This window comes from Acanthaster planci, linkage group LG20 (assembly GCF_054643075.1).
Source record: "Acanthaster planci isolate LZ-2023a linkage group LG20, COTS_SCS, whole genome shotgun sequence".
Taxonomy (NCBI): domain Eukaryota; kingdom Metazoa; phylum Echinodermata; class Asteroidea; order Valvatida; family Acanthasteridae; genus Acanthaster; species Acanthaster planci.
The window spans coordinates 9373537-9388256 of record NC_141796.1 but is presented as its reverse complement, the minus strand read 5'-3'; the positions used below and the strand labels follow the sequence as shown (position 1 = coordinate 9388256).

The 14720-nt window shown below is 44.2% G+C and overlaps 1 protein-coding gene and 1 long non-coding RNA gene across 3 annotated transcripts; both read right to left on the bottom strand.

The window, feature by feature from the left end:
- Positions 1 to 82: 82 nt before the first annotated feature.
- On the bottom strand, positions 83 to 14686 carry kif18a (kinesin family member 18A). 2 transcript variants are annotated; one of them, XM_022227133.2, is made up of 21 exons: positions 14591 to 14686; positions 13497 to 13797; positions 13075 to 13261; positions 12530 to 12687; positions 12320 to 12424; positions 11935 to 12045; positions 11425 to 11625; positions 11041 to 11217; positions 10646 to 10720; positions 10189 to 10289; positions 9306 to 9471; positions 8913 to 9068; positions 8104 to 8225; positions 7404 to 7657; positions 3673 to 3828; positions 2877 to 3428; positions 2328 to 2529; positions 2057 to 2220; positions 1667 to 1748; positions 1279 to 1383; positions 83 to 821 (listed from the first exon to the last, which is right to left on the bottom strand). In XM_022227133.2, exons 2-21 carry the CDS (start codon positions 13725 to 13727, stop codon positions 764 to 766), a joined length of 3363 nt encoding a protein of 1120 aa, XP_022082825.2. In that variant the 5' UTR covers positions 13728 to 13797; positions 14591 to 14686; the 3' UTR covers positions 83 to 763. The 2 variants fall into 2 exon arrangements, with proteins under 2 accessions (XP_022082825.2, XP_086986360.1); XM_087130234.1 differs by having other exon boundaries at positions 3673 to 3825.
- On the bottom strand, positions 4678 to 7363 carry LOC147795914 (uncharacterized). Its single transcript, XR_015423437.1, has 2 exons — positions 6244 to 7363; positions 4678 to 5689 (listed from the first exon to the last, which is right to left on the bottom strand). It is a non-coding gene; the product is annotated as an uncharacterized LOC147795914 (long non-coding RNA).
- Positions 14687 to 14720: the final 34 nt, after the last annotated feature.

Sequence of the window (14720 nt, the reverse complement as noted above, 5' to 3'; positions counted from 1 at the left end):
AACTTTAAAGGGCAGTACAGACAAAATTCCCTGTGGTTTGACATTTTTTTGTGTTCAAAAGAATTGAGCAGTGAGAAGCCTATGAGGATTCTGTACAAGTTTATTAAGGATAGGGCAAAAACTGCCAAAGTTTCTTTATCTTTCTGGAAATTTAATGGCAGATATACACAGAAGCAAGTCCGTTGTTTTCTCACTTGAAATTAATTTTTTTACATGTTTGTGCCAGCAGTGTGCAAATGGATTAACAATTTCAGTCAAATTTGATTACTCAGGCCAAAAAGAAAAGCAATTTACGGTTTAACTTGAAGAGAACTAATTTTTCAACCAGATCCAATAATCCTTCCTTTTGACAATCACCTTTACTCCACATCAAACAAACCAACCCTCTTCCCTTAAAAAAAAAAGAAAAATTTACATTTCCACGATACACCCAATATCAACAAAGAAAATTCAGAACACTGGTTGCTTACATGGCACATGAGAATGAAACTCGACGTATTACGTAGCTCATCTGTGTCTACACCTATACACAATTTAAAGATGTTATCACTTTATACTCTGTACATAATTATGAGACAGATATTTGGCTTGCAGCCACTTTGGGCTTCTCACTAGCATGGATCATAAAACTTCAGCAATTTGTAGCTTGTACTTGGCTAATTTTTTAAACAAGCAAACAGCTGAAAAGCAGTTCTGTAAGCTGCAGAGCCTGAGGTGTGGCAACTACCGCTTGTCTCAGGAAGCTGACCAACATCACTTGTTTTCAAGGGTTGATGATCTTTCTGTGCAGGTTGCTGACGGATCTACTCTTGCTGAAAGTCCTACAGAGACGACCCGAAACAAAGAAAAAGAGGTGAAATGACTTTCAGAGTTAAATTACGGCTGAAAGGAGCCATTTACACAAAAAAACCTCAGTGATACACTGAGAGAAGAAGTTGCCGTCATTGTGGTGGCATCTTGCTCAGGCAAGCTCATTTATTGTTTGACTTGAAGTGTGTGTACATTTTGGCAAGTCGTAACACCTTATTCGCTCAGAGCCGGAACAAAAGATGGTGCGTTTTTAAACAAAATTGACAGTCCCTTGGTACGCATTCACCGCGTAGCCAAGCAGGTTTAAGGCGCGTGGAGCACGCTGAGTACACGCAACGCATTTGGGTCTGGAAAGTGTGGTCTGCGCGTGCACCCTGAATGCTGAACCAGGTCTTTCTTTCGCCAGTGAGGGCGCACTTCAGCTCAGGGCAGATTGGTTGGAAAGGAATTTAAGGGTTGGTAACTCACGGTATTCTCACAGCCGGTTTGATCATGCTCTCTGTCCTGTGGAGACGCACCGGTCCTCTGAAGCTCAGTGGGGGCTGGTTTTCTTGCGTTGAGTTAAGCCTTTCCCTGTCAAAGTCAACAGAATAACTTTTACTGAATCTTCACAATGCACAGATAAAGCGGATGTGCGACCGAGACTTCAACAAAACACATTTTGTAACACCGGTTTCTCAAATTTTTCCAGGCCCCAAAATTGGCTGGACTAAAGGTACGCACCAAATTCAGAAAAAATCCAAAACAGCTCGAGAGCAGGTGAAGTTTCTGGTACAAAATTCTATGCCCCACCAAAAATAAAAAAGGTAAAAGGACTTGTCCCCCGACTCCAAACAGGTAGGGACTACAAGCTCACCCCTTGGTATGGTTCCTGCGCTTGTTTGCTGCTGACGCTGTCAGTGACATGTATGCTGGTGTGGGTTTTCGCAAACCAAGAGCTGAAAACAAAAAAAAAAACCTTGATAAAGTAGGCATTGGTACCGGCCAAAAATCTAAGTCGTTGCAGACATATCCCTCCGCTGCATGGATACCATTCTATTTTTAGATTAATTTGCATATGCAGCTGGCTACCCTTTGGCAATTGACTTTAACAGTAAGTAGACGAGCGCCCTCTGTTGGTCCAATATGTGAACAATCGAGCAAAATCATAATACATGTTAATTGTTTTCCCACAGAAAGCAAATTACCGATGAGCATGTGACAATGTCAAGGGCACAGAGAACATCTTTTGGGGCAACGTTCCTACCTGTGGGCTGGTCCGACATCGACGGAAGGCCAAATCGGTGCAGGGTCTCTGCATGCTTTGCCTCGTGGAATGGGAACGTCCGTTCGCCGAGGACTCCTTGGGACTTGCTGCGGCGGTGCAGCGGGGCCGTGTGCTTGGTGAGTGTGCCTCGGCGCTGACAGCTCCTGGAGTTGAAGACGAAAGCAGATGTTGGTTAAAAAAATTCAACAATTTTGTGAAAAAAAAGGACAATAAATCCAAGATTAAGAAGTTCGGTTTCAGGGCAATGTACTTTTTTGCCTTTGATGTTGACTGGTTCCCACTGCATTGGTTCTCCGTAGGCCTGTAATTGCTGACTCGATGCTGTGCCTCGCTACGTCTGTCCTGCAGCTGGGGGGAATTGTTTGTCAAGGCAGCGAGGGGAGCCCTCTGTTGGTCCTTTACTTGCAGTCTCTGTGGGGTCGCCAAGGCCTCTGCATAGGACATGACGTGACCTGCAAAAATGTAAATCAGCACAGATCAAAACTGAAGAATTTTTCATCGCAAGAACACACTAGCGTTTACGAGCTTTGCCTGCCATGAACATATCGCTTATTATCCCACTAAGGTGATCCACAGACTTTAGGTTCTATTTTCCAAAGATGAATCTGCAGAAAAACGATTACTGCAAAGGAAGCTGGTTTTAATTTTACAATGATTTACACCTTCACAATTCATTTGAAATGGTAGTTGATTCCAAACAAAACTTCAGAACTATTTAAAATCTGCTATATATGTCCCAAACAGATGTTTGCAGAAGGCTCCGAGTCAGTTTGAGACAGCATCGTGGACAGACCTTTACCTGTGACTGGGCTGATCTTCTGGTTGGGCAGAGCATTCTCCGAGTCAAAGGATATCGCCCTGGCAACCGGTTTGTCCGGACCCTGATAGGTGCTGCGATGAGTTGACTCTGAGCCTTCCGTGGAAAATGTGGTGTTGAGGGAGGATGATCCCAGTTGGTCAGTCTCAATTTTGTGCAAATTGTCCATGCTGGCATTGTCGGTAGGCTTTGATTGCATTGTAGCATTGGTGGCCGGGGATTGTAAGGGCGCGACACCCTCCGTTTCAAATGTTTCCGTCAGGTTGCATTTCGGTTCTTCGGCTGTTTGCGACAGAAGATCGGGTTGGTCTGTTTGTTTCTTGGTCACTGTCTGGCCAATGCGCTGTGGCACCCCTGGTCCAAACCTGGTGTTGCAAACGATCGGAGTCCTCCCATTCTCGGTGCTGCGGGTGACAGCGCCCACGCTCGGGGTGTGCTGAACAGCACTGCCAATCGGCTGGAAGATGTCGATGTCGGGGTTGGCATCGCCCCTCCTGGCAAAGGGCGTGGCTGCTCTCGGGGTTTGGGGGCGTGCTGCCATTAAAAAAAAAAACAAAGCAACAAAACAACTGATTATAGATGCCTTTTTCTGCAAGAAGCTTGTGGTTACATCTCTGCTTGTGCTTTTTATGTTTTATTTCCTGTTGGGAAGTCATCACAGTTTGGGATCACAACAATTCATGCCCAAAGACAAAAGTCTGCATGATTGAATCACACATCACAACCAAGTAAGCACTGTGCAACAAATTCGGTACAACTTTTCCACTATTATCCATACCTCGGTCAGCCGTCGGCGATCTGTTTTGCGTTGGCGTCGGCATTCGTTCAAAGAGTACCGGGGTCTGGTTCTTTGATGGTGTGTTCTGGCGTCTGGCCGGAGTACGAGGTAACGACCTCTGCCCCAGATTTTTCCTCGGTGATCTTGAGGGTACTACTGGCATAATGCAGACATTAGGAAACATAGAAAAGAAACTGTACATGGTTTGGAATGAAAACCGCGGACCTTTGTATTGGGAGTAGGACATTTTAAATGAATTGCGAATTATTTCGAATGTAAAGAATATTTTCGGTTCTTGGAAAACCACATATCACTTGCTGTCTGCTGTTTCTTCTCAGTGGAATTATTTTGGCCATCATTGCTTTGTGTAAGACGACAGTCACCATATGCACTTTACGTCCAGGGTGGGTTTAAGCAGTACCAAGAGCCGACAGGAGGACGTAATCTTTAGAGTACTTTGAGACTTAGAATTGAAATTTTGATAGCAGTGTTGAGGTTCTTACCCAGTGGGCACGAGACGTCGTTATGACGTCTTAAAGACGTCTAATATTGACGTCTTATTAATGTCTTTTTTGAGTCGTATATGCAAAGCCAAAAGACGTCAGCATCCTGACAAGTAAACGACGTCAGTGGTCCGACTAGAAAAAGACGTCAGCGTTATGACGAGTAAAAGACGTCAACATCGCGACTAAAAAAAGACGTCAACATCGTGACTAATAAAAGACGTCAACATCGAGACTAATAAAAGACGTCAACATTGAGACTGATAAAAGACGTCAACATTGCGACTAATAAAAGACGTCAACATTGCGACTAATAAAAGACGTCAGCATATTGAGCAGTAAAAGACGTCAGCATTAAGACGTCTTTTATCCATCAAATATCAAGGAAAAAAGACATCTGCATTGAACGAGTCAATTTTTTTTTACTTTTTTATGATAAAAAGAAGTTCACATGCCTTAACACGCTGCCTGGCTATAAAATAAATTTTGACTGAAGCGACTGTTTACAACTAAACAATTTTTTTTATTTAACTCTGATTCTTCATATTATAATAACCTGTTAGCACACTTTGCTGAAAATGATGGTCTACACAAATATTATGTACCAATAATATTTCTGGTAAATTCAATGGCTTTGGACGGACCATTACAATTGCACCCAGCACGATCAAAGTGACGATGAAACAAGGTACACTTGTGTTTACACTTCCTGGATAAAAGCAGTTAAAAGGTTTTACTTTTACGGACAAGGCAAGAATGGGAAACATTAAGCACACAGTACATGTACATGTAGTATAAGCCATGTAACTGAATATTTGGCAGAACAAAACATTTCCAACCAGGCAAGACTTAGTAAAATACGTTTTAGATGTACATGTAATGGCATTTATGAGAGGTAGAAAAACAGACATCAGTTGATGAAAAGATGTATGCTTGTACTAATAAGACAATTCAAATCGAGTTGGCTTAGAATTTAAAAAAATGGAAATATTGAACACTTTTTGGACAAAAGTTTGTCTCATGCAGTGGTTTGTCACATTTTTAGAAAACTGACTATCCTGGAACAGGATGATCTAGTTAGTTACAATTTAAATTATTGTACGTGTTTTAATCCTGCAAACAATTTTAACCATGCCCCCCCCCAAAAAAACCGATCAGACGTGTAATTTTGTTATAACCGTACTTTAAACAGCCTTCATTGCTTCAACCTGAGGAAATAAACCTGAAGAAACAATGTACATATTTTACTTGAACAACAAAAGGTTTAAAGTTTCAAATAAGACCCAATACAAAAATAGGCTTTATGCTCATTAGTTAAATATCACCGAAATATATGAAACAGCCAGGAAACAGGCCATCTGATGCACTAGACTGGTCGCACAGTTATCCGGTGGGCATGCCTGCTGAATTACTCAGGGCTCCTGGTTTGTCTCTGGTAGGAATACTAAGCTTTAAGTACTTCGCTGTTCGTTGTCTTACTGCAGACACTGTTGTGCCGCGTGATGCAACACTTCCTGCAAATGTTAGACAAATAAGACAATTTATTTTTGTAAAAACTATAAGGACTTTGGTGGCAGTAAATGAACCGGTCCTCTACCATTGTTTACACCACGTCTGAGCTGAAGTGCGCATGTTCATTGTGATTGAGAATGAAAAAGAATTTTTCTGCTACCAACTGTCTCAAACATGTCTACATCGAGTGGCCAATATTGTACATTGCATCACATACATGTACTGCCATTACATTTTCACAGTTTAGTCTCACCAATACAACGGTATAACATTTAATCTTAAAAGGGTAAATTAGACTTATTGACACTGTTAGTATTTGCCTTATTTGATGACGTTGAAGTATGGGCACTGTGGCAAGCCCAGATGCTCCTTACTGCACTACGACTGCGAGTCTACGTACGACTACGAATAAACACTGTGGTCCACCCATGGAGGTAGGAAACAACCGTGGCCAACCCGGTTGACTGTTGAGGATTAAAATTATTGCGTTTAAGCCTGACCTCTGCTTCACCAACAATGCCCATACGTAACAGAATTACAGTTTATAAGCACTTACCTTTTAAGGAAGGGCCTAACCTGTCTTACTCTTCTTTAAACGGACAAGCTGCTTGCAGCGATACTTGTACATGTACTCGAGCTCTCTTAATTCAAAGCACGGACAAAATTATGAAGTAGTCTGGTTCCCTGACCTGAAGATCTTTACTCCATTTGAAATACGTGTAGACGCCAAAGTCAATAGACCTAACCGTAGTTCTGGAAGCCCGTTTTGACTTTTGGACATGACCTCAGTCTTTGCCATCGCTGGTTCCAGTCGGCATGCTCAGAGTCTCCTCGGAAGGCTGGAACCAGCTAAGACTAAGCCAGAGCCACTATAGTAGGGCGGTGCACACGCTCGAAGCCAGTCGTTGCTCGCGAGCAAGCAGGCAATGAAAGAAAATAGCCTCATCCATTCTAAATGTAGGGGTATTTTAATGTCATGTTATTTTAAATCAGACGAGGGGGTTGAGGGTCAGTTCCACTGCAAATAATAATAAATCACAAGCAGGTGTACTAAACCACACTCGCAATTCCTCAGGTGTTAAAATTTCCCTGTAAACTGGACATTCGCACTATTGCTATCCCACACATCCCTCTTGACGAATAGATGAGAACAGTCAAACAGAATGCAGTCACCTGCGGCCGCAGGCGGGATTTCGCAATACACTGTATGTCATTGCTCTGTCGGACCTTCCGCGGTGAAACCGAGTGAGAACCGGCAAAATCCGAGACAAACCAAAAGTCACCGTGCAAAATCTTCATAAAGTTATCTAAATCTTTTTCTGTTGTATGTTGACGATTTGATAACGACTGTAAAATGACGTCGTAAAGACGTCGTGTGTTTCATGTATTGCTTGTTGAAGAAAACAATTCAAACAGAGAGAAAAAAGACGTCGTTAAGACGTCGTTTTCTCCTTTCACTGTATGTGTGGTACCGAAGATTCGATAACGACTGCAAAACGACGTCTTAAAGACGTCATGTTTTTTTGTGGTCATGGTTGCTGGAGCAATGTTTCTAACCGAGGATAAAAGACGTCTTTAAGACGTCGTTTTTTTGTCACGACCACTTTACGACACACGACCACATAACGACCACAAAAAGACGTCTTTCACGCGTCGTGTGCCCACTGGGTAGGAGCATTAGCATTTATGTAATTATTGACACAGCTATCTCATTACCCTTAGGGGTAGTGTCGACACATTTCATGATCGGCAGTTCCAGCAGGTAGTTCAGATCCAGCTGCTCCGTGACCCCGCTGGGTTTGACCTCTGACCCCTCCGACACGCTCTGGTCGGCCCAGGCCACCTCGCGGTCCCCTTCCACCTGTTTCTGGATGGCTTCAAAATCTGCGGCGACGTCCGAAGTGGCCAAGCCCGATCCCTTCAGTAGGAAGAACTGCCTGCGGACAGTTGCCAGCAGGCTCACGATCAACCTTCATTGCAAGGGAAGATTGAAGTTCATGGAAATAAAATGAGTCACAGGATTGACAGAGAAACAAGAGGATCATAAATAAACACTTTTTAATTACTCCTACTTGAGATAAGACAAATTTGACAAAGGAAATGAGCTTTAAAAAAGTTTTGAAAATATTTGAATAACCACTCAACGGAGTGAATAAGATTTTCAAGACTTAAGAAGACCATTGACATCCTTGGTACAAACACATGAAGTTTTTTACTTATTTAAAACTTAGCTGAATGAAGTCTGCCGTTCCGCCATATCACTGAGCCTACAGAATGCTGTGTGACTGTCATAATCAGCGTGATTTTTATTCCAATATTCAAACCAACAAAAAAAGCTATGTCTGTGGTGACTGATTCACAGAATGTGGAACAAAAATCCGAGAGAAAAATTAAACGCCACCCTGCCCAGCTGTACCTCTCTGAGCTCTGCTGGTGGTTCTCCTGCTGACGGGCAAACCGCTTCAGGTGCTTGATCTGCCGGCGGCAGTCTCTCAGCTCGATCTCAAGGTGTCTGGTCCGCAGACTCTCCTGCAACACCTGGACATGGGCAACAGACAAGACTGTGAACCTCAAGAATTCGTCCTTTTCTATCGAGTATACTCCCACTGGATGGCGGAGTATTTGCAGGCCTGTCCAGACGGGTGATTCACAACAGTGCACGACCAAGAGTATGCAACACGTTGACCAATTACAATGCGTGAAATCAGTCGATGTGCGTTTGGAAAGGATTGACAAATTTCGTGTACTGTGATTGGCCAACGCATTCCAAACTCTTGGTGGGGCACTATTTTGAAACGCCTGTATTGGTATTGTCGGAGCTGCTAGTCGCTATTTGCTCCAAGTGGAAGAAAAGAGAGCCTGTTTTAAGGACTGTCGTTTGGACAAAAGTCAAGCTGAGCATGCTGCACAGGTTCGTGCATATTTACGCACTGAGCGCATCCAACCAATTTCAGTTTGAAAGTACGGTCTTTGCTTATTCGTCAGATGTGTGCACAAGCCCAGGTGCGGAACTCTCCACCAAGCTGTTCTTTGCTAGTGAGAGCACATTTCAACTGGATAGAGAAAATTGGAAATGAACTTGACATGCTCTGCGAGGATCAGCTGAGAACCAGTCACGTGCTATTCAACCACATAAACTTTAGCCGATAACCCGGTTTTGCTTAAACATGTCGTATGCAGATTTTCTATTTGGATCAGTTTCACTAATCGTGGAAGAGGACTTACAGCAGGCATCTCTCCGTCGGCCTTCATTTGACCCTTGACCTTCTCCAGCCACTCCTGGTTGGCACTGATGCGCCCCTCCACAGCCGGCTTGCGTTCTCTGAGCCGTGTCTGCCGGGCATTGGATGCAGCTATATGCCGCTCAAAACGGCCCATTGTCTGCATTGAAACCATGATTGAATTCAATTCAACTTCAAGACCATGAGATATTATTAGCATAACAAAACAATCTTTTAGCGCTAATTTGTTCCAAAGGATGTTGCTGGGGTTTACACGACAGCACTTTATATCACGAGTTTAAATTCGAAACACTTCCTGACCAGATCTCAGCGAGCACTTTTTTATAGGAGCTTAAATAGGTGGACTTCAGGAGAAGACCAGCGCGGTTGTCCATACCTTGTCGCCCTGGGCTGACTCCCCGTAGGCCAGCCGGATTCTCTCCACCATGGTCTGCTTGCGGCTGATCATGACCGTCAGATGTCGGTCCGAGGACTCCAACTCCAAGAGCTCCTTGCGGATGCTGCCTCGCTGAACGAAGACTTTATGCAGCTCCGACTGAAACCTGGAAGAGGAAAAGTCAGGTAATGATGCAAGTTTTTATTTTTACTTTATTACACTTGTCCACTGGCTATTAAACGAAAAATTAAGTACATGTACATTAAAAACATACACGTAAAACAATTGACATGCACAACAGCAAACAGGTAACGGCTGTAAAAAAGAATATGCCTAAAAAGCCAGGAAATAGCAAGATGGAACTGACCAGCACCTCAACACAGCCATCCTACCACATAACGACCCCCCCAAAAAAAGCAAATATGAGGTGGAAAAGACAGGTACAAAATAAAAAAAAAATAAGAAACGTGGGAATTGGATGCACAACCTTTGAGTTTTGCGGGAACTGAGTACAACTCCTGCTCTCACAAGGTCAGTGGTGTTAACATTTTACTCTGATCATTAATGTCCATTTTCTAAATCAGGCAATCCTGAAATCCATTTCAAGTTTACTATCTTTTTTGGCAGCCTAAGAAGGGGCTCAACCCCTTTAATCCCCCCCCCCCACCGGTCCACCAACTGCCACCTCTCTTTCCATGAGTGAAAATCAACAAGGGTCACTCTTGTAGCCGGTATGCAGTGATTTGTAATGTGTGATATCAGTGTGTGTAAACCAGTGAAGTAAAATCTCTTACTTTTACACAACCGACCCTTTCTCATTTCTAGAAAATACCCGAAGACTTCACATAGCATTTTACTGAAATTCTGGTGGTTAAGAAGTCACCTGTGAATCTCTTCTTCGTTGGCTACGGGTGCGGGCACGGACCGGTCAACTTTGACGACACCCAACTCATATTTCTGCAGCTTCGATTTGAGTTCAGAGACCTGTGTCATGGTACAAGTAGAGTATGTAACCACTTCAGAAAATGATCAGTGAAAATATTTTGGGGAGCAGATCAAGTCCACAAGTGGCAAGACATCCCATAATTCAATTTTTTGTGGTAAGCTGTAAAACTACTGAAAAACAACATCTACGATTTCAAAATTGTCGAATTGTCGTAAAGAAACTTACTTGAATTTTATTTTTCTCAAACTAAACTGCCAAACCTCACTTTCAGCCCTGCCCATCATTGGCATCACGCCACTATTCAGCTAAAAAATGTGCTAGTTCATAAAAGACCCATTCGTCGCACTTGATAACGCTTTCCTTCCCTCATAAAAAGTGTTCCCAATCGCGATACCTCTGTTCGCAGCTCCTCCACAATCTGGGCATAGTGGCTGATGTGCAGATCCACGTTCACAACGTTCTGTTTCAGCTGCGAACAGAAGAAGGTTGAAATTATTGGACTTGTTACATCAGGTTTTTTTTTCAACCGCAAAGTTGTAGAACCAGTGTTTCAAACACGGCAGAGGGGGAAAATTAAGGTCAGATATCAGATAAATTCTGTTAACCTCACTTGTCCAAACCAACGCGGATGACAGTCTGTGGCCGATGTCGGACCTTGAAAAATGGCCCGCTAAATGATGCCTAGAGGCACTTGTGTCAAATATCACTTCTACACATTGTTACTGGGTATCCGTTTCATAAAGAATTTGCATAGTCTTGCCAAGATCGTGCTTGGCGATCGTCCCCCACCTTGGTCTGTATGTTCTTGGCCCGGCTGGCGTATTTGAGTGTGTTGAGTGTGTCCTCGTAGGTCAAGCCGGATGGACTGATGGCAGCGATCATGACCGTCTGGCAGTTGCCCCCTAGGGAGTCCTTCAGCAACCTGGTGAGCTTGCTGTTCCGGTAGGGGATGTGCTGACCTTTGCTCTGGGAGGAGACACATAAATAATTTCTTTGGTAACCACCTGCATAGCAAATGGGGGGGGGGGGAATTTGTCTCCAGAAGGGAAAATAAAAGCTAACATGTACATTTCTCGTACAAAAAGTTGAATAAAAATATCAGAGAGGTAGGTTTTTGCTGCAGGTTTTGCATACACAAACTGACGATACTAGTAAATGCGATATTTCCTGTACCTTGTTTCCGTCAGCCAGGGCGTTGATGCAGTTGCCCAGCGCCAGGAGCGAGCGGTTGATGTTGGCGCCCTCGCGGAAGCGCGCGCCCCGGTTGGTGGTGACGGTGGCCCGCTCTGAGCCGGCCAGGTCGATCAGCGACATCTTGGCGATGCGGAAATTGGTGCTGATGTTGGCAGTCCGGTCCTTCTGCCTGACGAAGACCTGACGAGTGCAAACACAGTGGTAACCAGCGGGACCAATTTCAATGCCAGCTGATAAGCAACATCTGGTTGTGTTTATTCCTTGAGACTGGTGGTACTTGGGCACATAAATTTCCTCAGCAATATTCCCTTCTTTCAATAGAGATAAAAGAGGGCTGTTTGAAGTTACGACCAAAATGTAAGGTGGCTTTCCTGCTGTGTTCAAATTTCATTCCTCACCATTGTCTCTGGGCCAGTTTGTCTCTCAGTCCCTTGTAAAGTTGCAATATTTTTCAGCCGTTCTAAGTTCCAAGAAGGGGCTTTCACTTACCTGGAAGACGGCGTGCGATCTTGAGGACTGGGCGTTGGCGTCTGTGGGGTGTTGTGTCCGGTTGCCGTTGCCAAACTCCAACATGCGGAGGAGCTCCTCCGCACTCCTGGGCTGAAACCGAAAAAATTGATTACGGGTACAATTCCATGTGAATCTTTGCAGGTATGTGTTGCCTACCCCACAGCACGAGCAAAGTTTCAAATTTGAAATCAGTCACTCAAGAAAGCCTATGACAGTTTCTCATCACAAAAGGCTTTCTTTGCTGCGCAGACTTCTTGAATCTTGTGAGGCTTATTTCTGAATTAAGCATCAGCTTCAATTTCACTCTGCTTTGGCCGAGAGCCAGAGATGAAATCAAGGCCCAGATCTCAGTAAAAAGTTTTACCTTGTGAAGTGTCAGTCCACTGACCACGACTCCCTGTTGCGGATCCTCTCTGAGGGCTAGCAGACCAGACGGGGCTAGCAGGTCACGGATGTTTTCATTATACACCTGAAACAACAAGGGTACAGGAACAAATCAAATTGACTTTGTATGAGACCATTTCCTCTTTATTGGTAAAGCTTTCTCTGACGATGAACAAAGTTTGGAACGTACCTCGAGATAGGAAACAGCAACGTCGCACAGCTTGTCCTTGGCGATTTCCCCGATCCGTCGGTAGAGGTCCACCATGGTCAGGAAGATGACCCCGGGGTAATCCGGCCCGCCCAGCATAGTGAAGGTCTTGCCAGCCCCCGTGGCTCCATAGGCAAACACTGAGAGGTCATTTAGAACCAAGGTAAAGATAACAGCCACACTAAGTGACGTGACATTCGCCAACAGAACTTTGATATTTTGATAACGGGGTGTCGTGATGTGCCTTTAAACTTGATGACGAGGCTCCTATCTCAAAATCTATACTTTTTACATTCAACTGCCTTTGATCAAGATCAGGTGACCAAAATGCCTTACAGCATGGCCCAAGGATTGCCAGACAACACCTCGACTTCGGACAAAAAGATATTCACCGGTGTAAATTTGTGGCAGTTTATGGTCGTGGTAGTTTGTGAACACATGAAAAGAAATGCGAGGGAAGATATTATCTCCAAGTTAGGTGTCTCAAAAAGGTTCTTGGGATTACTTGTTCCACTGATTTAGCTTACCACTTGCATTGTAGCCTGCCAGCACGCTGTCCACGATCGTCTTGGTCGTGTTCTCGTAGACATACTGCTGGCTAACTCCTTCTCCGAAGACATGATCAAATGCAAACTTCATATCCTTGTTCTTGCGCTGCATGAAGTTACGTCTGGCCAGGCGGCGACCGTGGAAATAACTCGGAGCGGTGTCCTCCTGAATTGAGGAGAGTTAAAAAGATGTAATCCAAGACACAAAGTTAGTAAGAACTGATCCTTCTGAAAGACATTCGTACACGAATGGTTTTTCTAAATATTGCTTGTTTGAAAATTTAGGCCGTTTCTCAAAGTAAGCCTTACCCGGCTAGGCTCTCCCAAACGTTGGAAGGAAACTTAGGCGAAAAGAAATTTGATTTTACGGAAACGGCCCTCGCAGGCCAATACATGCACACCTTGGGATCAAACAGCAGGACTTTCTCGTCCAGCATCTGAACTATCGGTCTGGACCCAGACCCACTGTCCAGCTCCGCCGAGCTAGGAGGCCGTATCCGCACCACGACTCGGATGTTGCCATTTTTGGTAGACTCATTGTTGCTGTTGCCTGACGCCGGCAACACTGTCGTGCGACTGCTCGACGGCCTACCACAACCGCGACTGTTTCTGCGATGGTTGGATGAAGGCATTGTACTTGAGGCGGCTGCTACATTAAGAGGAACTTGCCAAAGAATCTGATTACAATTTCCTCAAGTTAACCTGTGGAAGAAAAAACTTACATAAGTTCAAAATACAGGAGAGAAAGAGTACCATAGATCATGGACATCACTGAGCACGAAACGTATGAAACTTGTCTAAGTAAGACATGCAAGAAGTGTCTTCTTGACATGTCTGCAATATAAATTTGACATTGGGCATGTGAGGACATGTTAATAACGTTATTAGGCCTGGGCCTACTTTATGATGGCTGACACGGCTAACAAAGTGATTGGCCTAGGCCTATGTCACCTGGTTACTCCAGGGATTGATATCCGTAGGCCCTAGGCAATGCTAGTACCCTTGCAACGCTTGCAAAACCCTTTCTAACAGCATGCTTACAGTTAGCCCCACTAGTGTGGCACGGACTCTCACTCCCGATTTATCCTTATCGGGAGTGAGAGTCCGTGCCACACTAGTAGTAGTACTAGTAGTGGGGCTAGCTTACAGTTAATGTACAGTAAGACAGTACCCGACTCAAACGGCAGCAAACACCGACAATATAAATGATTCATTCCTTTTTTATGGCTCCATGATAGACCATGTTAGACCATATACTATAGAGTGCGTGCAACTGCAGTAACTGCAACTAATCACCGGGGCCACCAGCTAACCAGCCACGTACAATGTTCGGCCCTTACTACGCCGCGAGTACGCGGCCTGTGATGACTGATGACACTCAGGGCCGTGTTCGATCGCTTTACGATTCAATTTTTCAACGAATTGAAAATATCATGCCGTAGTACTATACACTCATTGGAAGGATTTTATATATTTCAAGGATATAAGCCCTTACCTCTTCACGATTATCCTTGCTTTTGCCGAACTCTGACGATATTAGTTCCATCAACAAACAGGAAGTAATCTCCGTTTAAATACCCTTTCCTACTTGGCATTCATTCATTCGAAAAATACCGCCTAGTGCG